General features: G+C 42.8%; 1 protein-coding gene across 2 annotated transcripts in view; it reads left to right on the forward strand.

The window, feature by feature from the left end:
• The window catches only part of CCDC61 (coiled-coil domain containing 61), a 597,856-nt gene that overhangs the window by 208,676 nt on the left and 374,906 nt on the right, over positions 1-14,274 (forward strand). For both annotated transcript variants that reach the window (XM_078660929.1, XM_078660928.1), the window contains exon 4: positions 6,157-6,317. In XM_078660929.1, the coding sequence (XP_078517055.1) occupies positions 6,157-6,317 (161 nt within the window). The remainder of the gene's footprint in view (positions 1-6,156; positions 6,318-14,274) is intronic.

Raw genomic sequence — 14,274 nt, forward strand, 5'->3', positions numbered from 1 at the left:
AAGTTATTCTTTCATGGGGGATAAGAAAACGGGGCTGCATAATAATGTTGGAAATTTTGAAAGGCTAAACCCTTTTAGTTCTTGCTTTTCCAGAGTGTTTATTTACAGTTTCAGTTTCATTTATCTTTATTCGGATATGTACTATCCATAAAAGTACAAACATTTCTCACATAATTAATCATAAAACAATCCATTGAAACATTGCAGAATTATCACAACTGTTCGATAGCAGCTTCATATGCTAAAGTGCAAATATTTCAGAAGATAGCAGCAGGGATGGAGGGACTATTAAATCACATTAAAAAGCCCTCAACATCTATTAAAACAAACCACATAAGACAATTTAATAATTATCACAAGATTATTACCAGTATTACAAATAGCAGCTTCTTATGTAAAAGTGCCAATGTGCAAAGTGCAAATAGGGCAGAGGAGAGTAGCAGCAGAAAGGACAAAACCTATTAAATTCCATACGTAGTGCTCTATACGTCCGGATATTACACATATCACATGTGCCCTGTTTAAGTATAAAATCGGGAAGTGCATATAGTGTATCCTGGTCCAACATTCAAGAGTTCATGGATAAACGTGAGCGAATAGCCATTTTTAGAAAAGTGCAAACTCGAAATGTTAAATCCTCACCATTGAGCTGAAGAATAATTTTATATGCAACCTTAAAATCTGTTATTCCATTAGCTCTAAAAAATGGGATCAACAGCTGTATACTATACTTTTGATAAAAAGTGCAGAAGAACAGGAAATGCAAAGTAGACTGCTTTTCCTAGGTTGCCACAGGACAGGCCAAATCCTCAATGTTAGGTTGATAGCCTATGGAAAAACACAGCAAATATTTTACTGTACTGGATCTAAGGTGGAAGAGAAGGCTTCGCTCCCAGCGAGTGATGTCTCTTAAAAGATAGCTAGCTGGTAAACAGGAGGAATGTCCTCCTTCTTCTGTCATTGCTATGTATTGTGCCACAGATGCTTTGGTGTGTTCCAGTACATATCTTGTGTCCCTGTAATGTTTGTGTAAGGCATTGCGGACAGTCTTTTTGTCAATTCCGTCTAGTTGATCTGGTTTATGAAAGATATGGCCAAGGTTGACTCTTATCAAGTTTGCCTGTACTTCTGCGAGCCATGGTATGTCTCCTCCCCTGTCACATTTTAAGCAATGCACTATAATCTCCCTTGTTAGAGAGGCTGCCGGGTTTTGCCAGACCTTCAGCCAAAACATGACCGGGCGGGACCTAATATAATCCTCTAAATAAGATAGTTTTAGCTCGTTATATCTGCAAAATATATTTTCTTCAACCTGGGCACTTTTCAAGTTTGTAAAACCCCAAATTTCCACCCCATAAGTCATGATTGGTACACATTGTGTCCTATAGATTTTAAGTAGCGACAGTACTACCTCGATTCTTTTCGGTTGAGGAAGACTTATTATCGATTTAATTGCTTTTAAAAATTTGGTCCGGCCATATGCCAAATGAGGTGCCCAAGATCCATTATCTGAAAATTGTAAGCCTAAGTACGGAAAAGTGCTAGTGCGTAATAGGGTATCTGAGCCTGAGGTAATAACATTAATAAGACGTTTTTTTGGGCCACAACACATTAAAAAGGATTTCTTAAAATTCGTGCAAAGATCCAGGCTGTTCATAAAAGCTACAAAACCCCTGACTAAAATTCGCAGAGCATTGGGTGTATGTCCCATTAAAACAGCATCGTCTGCGTATAGTAGAACAGGCAGTTTGTTACCGTTAATTATTGGGACATCTGTGGTTTGGTCAGACAACACACTATGTAACTCGTTGACATATAAAATAAACAAAAGTGAGGCGAGGACACACCCTTGTCTGACGCCTCTTCCGACCACTATGTCCCCTGAAACTGCCCCGTCCGTACTTATTCTCACACGAGCCCTTCAATCCCTATGTAGATACGCCAAAAAATACACAATTTCTTTGTCCAACCCATAATCTAAAAGGCATTGCCAAAGCCGAGATCTATGAACAAAATCAAATGCGGAGGTGAGATCCATAAATGCTAGGTAAGGGGACTGTGTCGAGCGATGGTGTATTTACCTATTATTAGATTAAGATTGAGACACTATTCCACCGTTCCAAGATGACTTCGGAAACCCAGCTGGCATTTACTTAATATGTTTCCCTCTTCTGCCCAAGTTCTGATTTTGTTAAATAAGACCCTCCCCAATAGCTTAAGGGTATTATGAATTAGAGAGATTGGTCTATAACAGCTAGGGTTGGATCTGTCTCCCTTTTTAAAGATGGGAACAATTACGGATGTGGACCAAATGTTGGGGATTTTAGTTGTTGTCAAATTATTAAAAACATTGAGTAGCAAAGGGGCCCAAAACTCTGGCCTAGATTTTATAAGGTCAATTGGTAGCCCGTCCGGGCCCGGGGCTTTGTTGCCCAGACTCTGGTTAATTGCATCCCCAACTTCCGATAGAGCTATTTGAATTTGAGCAGCAGCGAAGTTGTCAAAAGTGTCTTCACACTGAGATGTGACAGCATATATTTTTGAAAAATGGGCTACCCACGCTTCACTTGTTATGTTCAAAGTTAACGGTGTGAGTGTATTGCCAAACGCTCTCAGTGACTTGGCGGCTGTCCAAAAAATATTTGTATTATTAAGCTTTGCAGCGCAAGCCAAGTTACTCTAATGTGCTTTTAAAATCACATCTTGCCTCTGCCTCACAACTCTTTTATAAGTATACCTCAATGGTCTAATAAGGTTAGGATCTCTGGGGGAAGCTGATAAGGTGGCTCGAAGTTCTCTATTTGCCCTAGAACAAGTGGAATGAAACCACCTAGGGACGGAACTGAGAAGTACTGCGGGTCTCGAAATCAGTTTTTTAATGCCTGCACGTAGTAGGACAAAAACAGAAACTGCCTCTGGGTTAGGATTGTCCAGTGTGAGACAAGTCTTACAAAGTGTTGGATAGGTTTTTACCATCTTTTGGAACACCCTGGAACAATCCATGCCTTTCCATTTAATTCTTAAATTATCTGTAGAAGATTCTATGTTAACGACCCCTGGCTCCTTTCTAGGGTCAGGTCTAAGAGCAGCCCTAAAACAGACTAAAGTTGGATTGTGATCCCCAAAGGTAGAAGCTTTAACCTCTGCTGCAGCTAAATGGTCTTCTAATCTTGCTGATAAAAAAACATAGTCTATAGTTGAGGCTCGGCCAAGACCTCTATAAGTGGGTATTGGACTGTCCACATGAATTACAGCTGCAATGTCCATACCATTTGAAAGGCTGCTATTTAATAAATGTTCTATTAATTCATACCCCCTTTTACACGGGTTGATTGAAGTAAACTGGATGGGGGTCAGTGTATTTTCCCCTGCAATCTTCACATTAACCCCCCCCCCCCCAAATGTATCCCTGCCAGTCTTTGCTTTCCCAACAAATTATCCATATCCGAAATGAAATTAAAAAGCTTGACAAAATTCACATTAGGTATGGTTAGAAAATCATTATTATAAAAATTAATAAAACAAATCAAAACCCCCCGTGTGTATAGCAAAGCTTGAAAATTTGCATTTTTGGTGGGAATTGGTTTTACGCTGCCCCCTTATGCGATACTAACCCATATCGATAGACCTCCCGAAGGTCTGCCTAGCTTAGGATGAAGAGAGATAATATTAAAACATTCATATCCTTCAAGATATAACTCTTTCATTGCCCAGGTCTCCTGAAACATTAGGATGTCATATTTATTTACCATATTAACCCATTCATCAATATTTAATTTAGAAGCCAATCCGGCCACATTCCAGCTTAACACCTGTAATAGTGAATCAGAATGATCATTTACAAGAATAATTTCGGCCTCAAGGTCTTTATTAGCTGGGATAATCTCCATGAGTGCCGGAGGGGCTGGTTCAATCGATTGAGATTTAGATGGAGGTCAATCAAGGGTATCGAGGAATGGAGAGGGCAGAGAACCTATTTACAAACGGGTATGAGGGGGTGATTAGTCGTTGCTGCTCAGGTGGTGGTCTATAAAAGAAACCGAGGGGTAATGCCCAGATGTTTGTAGGTAAAGGGCAAATGATCTCCCTTGCAGCCAATATTGATCTAACAAAGGTTGGTCAACGGAAATTGATGATGATACAATTGCCCCGAATAGTTTTTTCTGCCGGCCCAACCCACCCAACCCTTCGTACCATTAAAATATCGTTTGTCAGTCCTCCTATACCCTTTATGTTTAGCCAACCAGTCCATACTTTTGTTTCGCAGTTGGTCCCAGGACTCAGATTTGTTCTTCTCTAATGGGGGCACCCCTGCGAGAATTAGAACATCTGGGTTGGGTTTGTGGAATAAGTGGTTAAAGTACTTGTAGACTAACTCAGAAGCAAGTCCGTTTAATACTGGTATTTTCTGGTTATTGAATCATTTTTTATAGGTTTGCTGAAAGAGGGAGGTCGTGTCATATAAATCTTAAATGTGTTCTGTAATTTTTGTTCCAAAATATGTAAGTGCTTTTCCAAAGTTTAGGGTTGGAGATTGTTGGTCTCGCAGCCAACCCAAAGATTATCTTAACACCCCTCCGGACCAAAATCTCCCCAGATTTAGCCACTTCATATTTTGGATATTCATTGGGCGTTTCTGTTAGTGGATCTACCAAATCTCTTTAAAAAAATTGCAATGAGAGATATATGATTACAGACATCCCCTGCTCCAAGTTACCTTATGTAAGGGTTCAATAAGGATTAGGAGTTCGATTGGTTAGGCAAATAGGAACAGTAGCAAAGAACACTGCAATAATTCTGATTCTAGAAAAGGGTGCCGGGTTTAATTTGCCCATTAAATGTCAGAAGCAAGGGGAAAGATCATCCTGACCGGCACTGCAGAAATAAAGGGCCATTTATTGTGGTTGAAGACCTTCTCCTCTTTGAGCGCCACCACTGCCCATGAACCCCAGTTGCATCTGCCACTGCCTGTACTTTCAGGATGCGTCACGTGGCCCCAAACCATCCTCTTTGGGGGAGGGGGAACCTGTTAATTCAGAGTGAATCAAGTTAGCTATATATCGCTCTCTTCTGGGCGAAATTAATTTATTTAGATTTTCATAGTCCTGATTTATTAAAGAAATTGGGAAATATAATGTCGCTTTTAGTGGATTCTTGATACATTTAAGTATCACTGTCAGTCTGGCATCCAACCATGTATTGGTCATAGCTGTATCTTTAGCCCATAATTAGTTCAAGGCTCTGGGGAAAGGGAGGAGCAGGAAAGTTTTGAAAATGTTCTTAGCATTCCTTTCTCTAACCATCTGGACCCAGAGCATTTGCGAAGGGAGTCCCGTTAGGACCTCTGGCAGTGCTTGTAATAAAAAAATGTATATTGATGGATTGTGCCCTTTCGCCATGTAATTCAGTTTTTTCTAATTACTCATATTTGGGTTTTAAGCGGGTCAGACAAGAAGCGACTTGTATAGTAGTTCTTGTGAAATATCAATCTTTCTCAGGTTTGATGTAGTAGAACCACTGGGTCTGCAGTCAGTGCCTCTAGACTTTCTTTTGCGTGCTTATGCTTAATCTCCAACTCTAGTCGCCTCCCTGCTCTGTCGCCTTGCTCATGGTAGCATCATGGTATCTATGCCACAGTTCTCTCCACTTTAGCCAATTCTAATTTGACCCTATTTATTCTAGATAGCTGCAAGTATCTCTCGTTGGATACTGTTTGTGCAGTGTTTCAAATTATTGAATTGTGCACTTAAGGTTTGTATATTCTCTACTCCTGGCTTTTTTTCTGTGCCTTTATTCTGATTTAATGTTATTTCACAGAAATTCTTTCAAGGTAATACCCAATGAGTCACCTCTCCCTTATCACGACGTTCTAGATATTATGTAGTGGCATTCCTCAATGTTATTGTAATTGGGGGGGGGGGGGCGGGATTCGTTAGTCGATTATTAAAGGGTGAAGCGATATTTGTTGGAGAACTTTTTCAGTCCTAGGGTAGGGGACTGATTCATATGGCTTTTTTTTTAGGAAAAAAGTTTGATAGTGATTAAGAAGGTTGTGATGATGGGTATATAAGGTTGTAGGTAAGAAGGCAGAATGTGTCTCTTATAACCTGTGTGTACCTTGTATATCTAAACTATGCTCTTTTCAATCTTGTGTAGAGCAGCGAGTCTGTCACTCTTGATCTCCTCACATACACTGACCTGGAGCAGCTGAGAAACAGGAAGGTTGGTGTTGCAACGCGACCTGCTACAGTGCCAAAATCCTCTACCCTGAATTCTAAGCGCTACCTCATTCTCATCTACTCAGTGGAGTTTGACAGGTAAATGATGCATGTGCCAGCTTATGCAAATCTACATCTCTACATCGTCACTTTGCAGTTGTTAATTGATCTTTGTATGGCCTGCTTCTTACATATGTGTGACTTTGTTATGTCAATATAGCTAATTGTTGAGGATCAATAGATATTTCAAGACTAGCCTCTCATTCTGGGTTGGAAAAAGTAGGTGAATTCATTAACTGGTACAGATGATATACAATGTTGGTGGGTAATGCGTAGTGTTGCTATGTCAATCTCTCCGAGCCCCAGCAACTTTCCCTACCGGTTGATCATGTGCCTTTCTCAACTTGTGAATATTTTTTTGGGTCTATTGCATCTGTATCTCATACATTGTTCCAGCCCCACTGCCTTCTGTATCCTAACAGTCTTTCCTGGGATTCCTGTCATCTGCTCCTGTTTGCCGTGGACCCCCTTTTTCCTGTGTGTCTTGGGACTCCTTGCACCTGTGTGTCTTGGGACCCCTTGCGCTGGTGCTTTTTGGGCCCTTCATGTGCCAGTATGTCTTGGCCCTTTGCACCTGTGTGTTTGGGGCTCCCCATGCGTCTGTGTGTCTTGGGCCCCCATTTGCTTGTGTGTCTAGGTCCCCCCATGTGTCTGTGTGTCTCGGGCCTCACTTACGCCTGTGTATTTTGGAGCCACCAATGCACCTGTGTGTCTTGGAGCTCCCCCAGGCTCCTATGTGTCTTAGAATTCACCTTTCTGCTGTGTCTTGGAGCCCACCATGCTTCTATGTGTCTTGGAGCCCCCCATGCACCTGTGTGTCTTGGAGTCACCCCCATGCACCTGTGTGTCTTGGAGTCACCCCCATGCACCTGTATGTCTTGGAGTCACCACCATGCGCCTGTGTGTCTTGGAGCCACCCCCATGCGGCTGTGTCTTGGGGCCCCATGTGCCTGTGTGTCTTGGAGCTCCCATGCGCCTTTCTACCTTGAGGCTCCCATGTGCCTATGTAACTTGGGGTTCCAATGCGCTTGTGTGTTTTGGGGCCCCCAGATAAATAATAATTCCTTTTCCTGCAAATAAAAGGTGGAGACCGAGATTCTCTGTCTGCAAGAAAGCTTGTGCATGCAAATCAAGATACCAATGTCTTGAAAAGGTGTGCATGCATCTAAAAGTGGCAGCTTTGCATATTTTGGCATAGCAGGTAAAGGCTCTTGTTCCCTCGTTCAGATGATTTGGTTTAGGAGGAATGTCTTTCTCCAGTTTAGTCTCTAAAGCTTGGAATCAACTTCCCACCCCTCTCAGATATCTCTGACCCCACAGCTTTCCAAAAAAATTTAACAGTTTTTTTCTTTTTGAATAATTTACCGAAGGACGTCTTTTCTGCACTTTGTTTTGCTAGCAATATGATAAAGAGTACATGAAAGAATCCTCTAGAAATAGATTGTATCATGGGGCCTGATTCAGAGTGTCCTGTTATCGCTGCGGGGAGAAAGTGGGTAATCGCTGTGAGACAACTAGGATTTCAAGCTGCCCTTCTTCTCTAGGGGAATCTTTATTATAGTCAAAAGAAACCCTCTCTTCTCTGGACCATTGACAAAAAAACTGACTATTTCTCGGTCTGAAACCTTGTTTACTGTAAAACGAGTACTAGCTCAACTGCCAGTGGTAGGGCATGATTGGCTCCTAATGGAGTGCTGTTCCTTAACTGAGCATTGTCAGTTTTTCCAGCTTTCCCTGTTGTAGCCTGTTTGGCTACATTGTTTTCCTTTTCTCACATTTTCCTTCATAAAGGACTCTTTTCTGCTGCAGACAGGCAACCTGTTCAGTGTGTACTAGTTGAACAAGCAGACGGAGATTAGGTTGAGCATCCTCTTGCTGGAAACTCAGATTGTTTGGCATTGGATGACCGAGTCAAAACCCTTGAGGAAAAATCTGCCGATCTACACACCCAACTGCGACCCGCTGCACTCAAGTGCGAGGACCTTGAAAACCGCTCCCGGAGGCACAATATCAGGATTAGGAGCCTGGAGGAGGGCTGTGAGGGACCCGACCTGGAGTTGTTTATGGTGGGGCTATTATCAACACTCCTGGGAGATGGAAGCATGGATGTTCAACTGCAGAGGGTCCACAGAGTGGGACCACGGCACCCAGGAGAGAACAGGAAACCCAGAGACATTTTAGCAAAATTCAGCTTCTTCAAAGTCAAAGAACAAAGTACTACAGAAAGCACGAGGTCGCAACAAAATCACATATCAGAACATGATCTGCTCACTGTTCTAAGATGTTGTCCAATCAACCCTCGCCCGCCGGTAACAGTTTAGACCGGTCACGGAGGCCCTAAGAGCGTGCCAAATAAAGTACAATTTGACCTAGCCATTCGGTCTAGCCTTCACGAAATACAACAAGCACCTTCACTGTACGGACCTGGAAGAGGCAGCGGACCTGTTGGGTATCAAGATTTTCCCCCCGAACCAAGCGGCAGCCTCAGGGGAGGACAGAGAGGAGCACCAGGGGGAGTTGCGAACCGAGGGCCCCTGGCAGATGAAGAGATGAGGAGGCAAGAAATCAACGGGTTGACTATCAGGGGGACAATGGAATGGATTGAGCTACCCGAGTCAGGCAAACTGGCTGTGAGTTTTGAACACACAAAACCATTACGATGTTGGCCCCACCCGGAGGTCGAATTTCCAGAAGATGAAAGACCTGAGGGTGGTGGGTTGTGAAAGGGTGAAGTCCCTACTCGAGTTAGGAAATGATCTTTGGTAAGCAGTCAAGCGTTAGAACGATTAGGTTAAGGGGCGCTTAGAGCGGAAATGGGATCACCTCTAGAGATGCTCAGAAAGTGGCTCTCCTCTGAGATAGAGAGTCACAGAGCTCTTACTTTTCACTTATATTTGTTAACCTGTTTTGCATCATGGTGTTCACTTACTTGTTTGCTTATGTGCAGTTGGCGGGGGAGGAGGCAGGTGGGGAAATGTGGTCTCTAGGGGTAAGGGAGGGCCGGGTGCTATGAAATGGGGGGATTGGTCACAATTTGATCAATGGCGGTTAACTCTCTGTCCTGGAACGTTAAGGGATTCAGTTCCCCTAATAGGAGGCATAGCCGGTGTTATCCTTTTCAAGGAAACTGTAATCTTCTCTGTGTACGAAGACGTCGTCGACAGTACCATCGGCGATGGTGTTGCCAGAGAAAAACTCGTCGACGAGGTAGTCATCGGAAGATCCACCGTCGACGGTTGAATCGTCGCCGACGAGATGACCGTCGACAGTCCTGCCGTCGTCATCGTAGTTGCTCTCGTCGACGACACAGTCATAACCACCGCTGTCGTCGACACCCTCGTCGCCGACCAGCCCGTCGACGGTGTAACTTTCTTCACCTGCGATTTAGAAGCCTTCGTCGACGGAGTCTTCTGCAGCGTCGTCGAGGACTTGGAACCTTTCTCTGACTTCTCAGATAACAGAGAAGAGGGCTTCTTAAAAGCCTTAGCAGATTCCACCACTGCTCTAGCTGTAGATAGTCCTTCCCTCTCCTTTACACCGTGGTGAGGAGATTTGCTAGGACCGGCTCTCAGACTCACTGGGGGTCTTTTTTGAGGCCTTAACTGGACGCTCTGAAGAAGGTGAAGGGGAAGCCCTACCCCTTTTGACTGACCTTCTGGATGAGGTTGCAGTTGAAGAATCCTCATTAACACTTGAGAGTTTCTTTCCTTGACTTCAATTTCTGGACCCAAGTGAGGAGGCGACCCTCACGGTCCCGAGGGTCTTTGAAGAGAAGGTGCGGCAGATCTTGCAGTCCGCAGCCTTATTATCAGGGTACAGGCAATAAATGCAGTCCTTATGCCTGTCCTCCACATACAGCCTTTTCTTGCCACAGGTGGAACAAGCCTTGAAAAGTGTTTTTTTCCTTGTCAGACATTTCTAAATGAAACACCTAACAATTCTGAAGGAAAAATACTGGAAAATCCTCAAATAGAGATGAAGTGAGCAGAGCTCAAAGGAGACTCCCTTAGCTCAACGTGCGCCAGAAAATCTAAGGCTCTGAGGTTCTCTCAGGAGGGTTCTATGGGGTGAGGCTATTCTGATTGGCTGTTACTCTGTTTTGGTCTCTTTTGCAAAAAGAGGTGGATATGCTACAAAAGGGAATGAGGCCTAGGCCTTTTTCTTTCTCTTTTGTACCTACTGCTATGTTATTTTGTTACTGAGACTCCCATTCCGACGACGGGGAATGATACAAGCAATGGGAATCTATGAAATTTACCAATACTGGGAAACCAAAGTTACAGGTAAGTAACTTGTTTTCTTCCTCATTTATCCCCAGAATCTTTAAGGCATGTCTCTCTTGTGTCGTTAAATTGTCACACCACGGGGTCAGCCTCCTCTGTCTGTTTCCATCAATAGTTTTGTCTATTTCATAGGTCATTTCATTATGAAACACGTCCATACTGTTCCCTGATGTCAATTGGGGAGTCCACTTGGATTTATTCTTAAGTCCACTATCCTTGCTCGGGTCTGTATTGCGTTCAAGTTCCTCTCTAGCTTGGTCATGGTCATAGGATCATCCTCACAGTCAGTCAGTGATAGTAAAGTCTTGGTGTTATTAACATCTTGAATGGTCAAGTTGCTCAATGTCATAGTAATCTGTCAAATGTGTACAAATGTACCCTTGTTGTATACCAATCACAACCAGTCACAGGGCAAAAACCCAAACCACGTTTTAACAAAGAAATCATTTCTGGGGTTAAGGCAAAGTCCGAAAGATTAACAACATCTATTTGATTTGAACTTTCCAAAAACCCTGTGGCTATTGCTTCTTCCAAGAGTGTGCCCTCATGCCCTTTCTTTCTTTTGTGAGACCCTTGTCCTCTTGCACCTCTTCTGGTCTTTGTGTATCTATATCTCTGCGCCTTGTACCCGTATCTCGATTGTCCATCCTTATTCTGCGTACTTCCTTTAAAAAAAACTATTCTCTACACCCTGATTGGTGGATCCCTCTCTAGGTCTTCGCCTTCACTACTGGATAACTTACTGGAGGGTGTAGTTGCCTCGCTTGTAACCAAAGAACCCTCCTTCCTTCCTGTGCCTGAATCACTGATGACTAAATGGTCAAAACGCTTTGCAAATGTAAATATTTGCCCATTCTTATAGTCTATCTTGTTGCGTTTAACTTTCTTTGCATTTCTACGTTTAATCTCATCCATTTACCAGCAGACCAATCTATCTCTTATGATCTCCTATGATCTGTGAAGTTGTAAGATCTAGTGGCCACTCTGGCATTCATGTCAATTTCCAAGTTGATACTTTTCTCACTCACCTCAGCAATAGATCGTTTTACTGCTGAATATATCCCTTGCAGTGGGCTGAGGGGCCAGTCTGATCTACAGGCTTCTGGATCAGCAAAACATTGACAGCATTTGGAAAGATAATTATAGTCTATTAATGACCTGGCTTGAGGAGCAGTTGCCAATTTGGACTGACTGCATCTTTTTATGGCAGGTAGTGCAAAATTATTGTGCACCTTAAATTCCTATACTTGTTCATTAACATGCCCATGCCCATGCCCCTTCCAATTAATTTTTACAACCGACTCTGCACACAACTTGTCTTGCCTGAGCAGGTAGGCAACTGGAGGTTTACTGGGACCCACAAACTTCCCCCTTTAAGCAAGGTGCCCTGTGTGCTTCAGATTTGGAACTCTACTATTACTATGTCCAAGCACAATGTATGCATTACTTTATCTACCCTAACGCTTTCCAGCCACACTGTGCTATTGAAGCAGATTGTGCGTCACCCTGCCCATTACACACTGTAATTGATCTGCCTGTCCATCGGGCACGAGCGAAACTATACCAGTAGTTGTAAAGTGCGAATAATTACCCGAGGGTGTCAAGGTGCTATGTTAGTTTGGACGCGGAACCTGAGCCCCCTCCACCTCTCACTGCAGAATTATGGCAAAATTGCCACACACTGATTAATGCGCTCTCCCCCAACCTCAGTCTGCGGCTGTTGCAGCTATGTTTCCTCCACAGGATGTACTGCACCCCCACCCAGCTGCACCGTATGGGCCTCTCCGAGGACAAGCAGTATAGCAGATGCGAAGCAGATAATGCCTCCTTGCTTCACCTGGCGTGGGGTTTCTTCGCACAGGGTACTGTGTACAACGCCATTGCTGTAGTCACTGACTACCACCCCACAGGACTCCCCTGGTAGCCTATTAGGCTATGTGAAGGTGGTTCCAAATAGACTCCTATTGGCAATGTCACTGCTTTTAGCAGGACTCCCCTTCTACAAAGTCTTTTATACAACAAAAACATTTTTGGGTTGGACAAAAGGAGGAGTATTTTGTACAGGAAGAATTAAAGAAACTTTATTAAGTGGTTGCTTCTCGCTCTTGAAGCCCATTGTCCTGATGATGACCCGTTAAACAATCTTGGGTTGAAACGTCATTGACGCCTCTAACATGGCCTAAAATCAAGAGGACATTATTGTTTGATTGTGTACTGTGTCAATTGTTGTATGTATATTTTCCTCTGCCACTGTTTCTTGATTGTCCACATGTCAAATTTTTTGTGTATAGTTTGAGTATAATTGTTTGAGCGCCCTTTGTTTTTCATTAAATTTATTTATATAATCACTTATGTACATGGGTATTTGTGATATTATGTTTATATTAAGTTTTTTGTTTTCCCTTTCCTTTTAATTCAATTCAATGTTTATCCAGTTGTGTAGGGTGTGAACATAGCCCAAGAGCCATTGTTTGGAAAACAGCCACTGCTTTTAGCAAAGCACAGAGTTGCGATCCACTGGCGCCGTTGCCCCGCCCCTCAGCTTGACAACTGACAGCACTAGGTGCACTGTTGCCACAAACAACTCACCCCATCAGTGGCGTCACTAGGGGGGTGCGGGGAGTTCGGACCGCACCGGGTGACACCATCACAAGGGGTAACACCGACGTGTGGGTGTTTCGTGCCAAGGCAGACTTTGTAAAGGTTAAAGAGTTGCTACTATCACGCACAGCCTTTGTTGGCGCTGCTGCGACGTTTTTGAAAATAACCCAAACAGGTTATGTAGTAACTGTGATATTATCTCGGTGAAATCTGACCAGGCAACCTCAAAGGGGGGATATTAAAAATACTTGTTCTAGCAACAAGATGGTCTAATTGAAGGGGATTCAGTCATTGTCAGAAATGTTTTACCTTGTCTGCACGAAGGTGGCCTCGAGGAGGTCTTTACAAGCAGAAAAAAAGGAATTACATGTTCCCTGGGTATTTGATTCAACTGGGGAACCAGATCATTCATTCATCTCACCAACTTATCATTCAGCCACTTTTCCCAAACCTGTGCTTTAGTAGAACCACAAAAACAATAAGTTGTGTGTACAAAAATTACAGAGTTTTTATTATTTTAAAATTTTTTGTTAAAAAATATATTCAGTACATAGTAAAACATCAGTTCTTCACATCTAGTTAAAAACAATTTCCATCTATTCAGTGGTGACCTAGAATTCAGGATTTATGGTCAGATACTGGGATACACATATCAGTATACAATGATTATAATATGAAACAATTAAAAAATTGTACACAGTTAATACATCCCCTACGGGGTAGTCGACGCGTTTCGGTGGTTTTGGCGATAAGCCCCACCTTCCTCAGGACAATTCTGACGTACACATATATCTGTAAGCAGAAAATACCAGTGTAAGAGTACATTCACATTATGATAATCAACTTAATTTTTTCTATTACTCTTTTTTATCTATATTTATACACTCTTCATTTTGTGGTCCCACTATGCACTGACAGTAATTAAATAACCAAAGGAAACCCTTGGGATCCCTATGATTTTGGACAGTTAGGCTCAAATAACCGTGCATACATACATTTACCTCACCATAAGCATCACATAATCAGTAGGATTGTGTACCTCATAACAATATCCCTTTATGGTTAGGACATCTATATGAAGTAAAACTTCTTCTTTGGCGGCTTATTAAAGT

The sequence above is a fragment of the Lissotriton helveticus genome, chromosome 9, assembly GCF_964261635.1.
Source record: "Lissotriton helveticus chromosome 9, aLisHel1.1, whole genome shotgun sequence".
Taxonomy (NCBI): domain Eukaryota; kingdom Metazoa; phylum Chordata; class Amphibia; order Caudata; family Salamandridae; genus Lissotriton; species Lissotriton helveticus.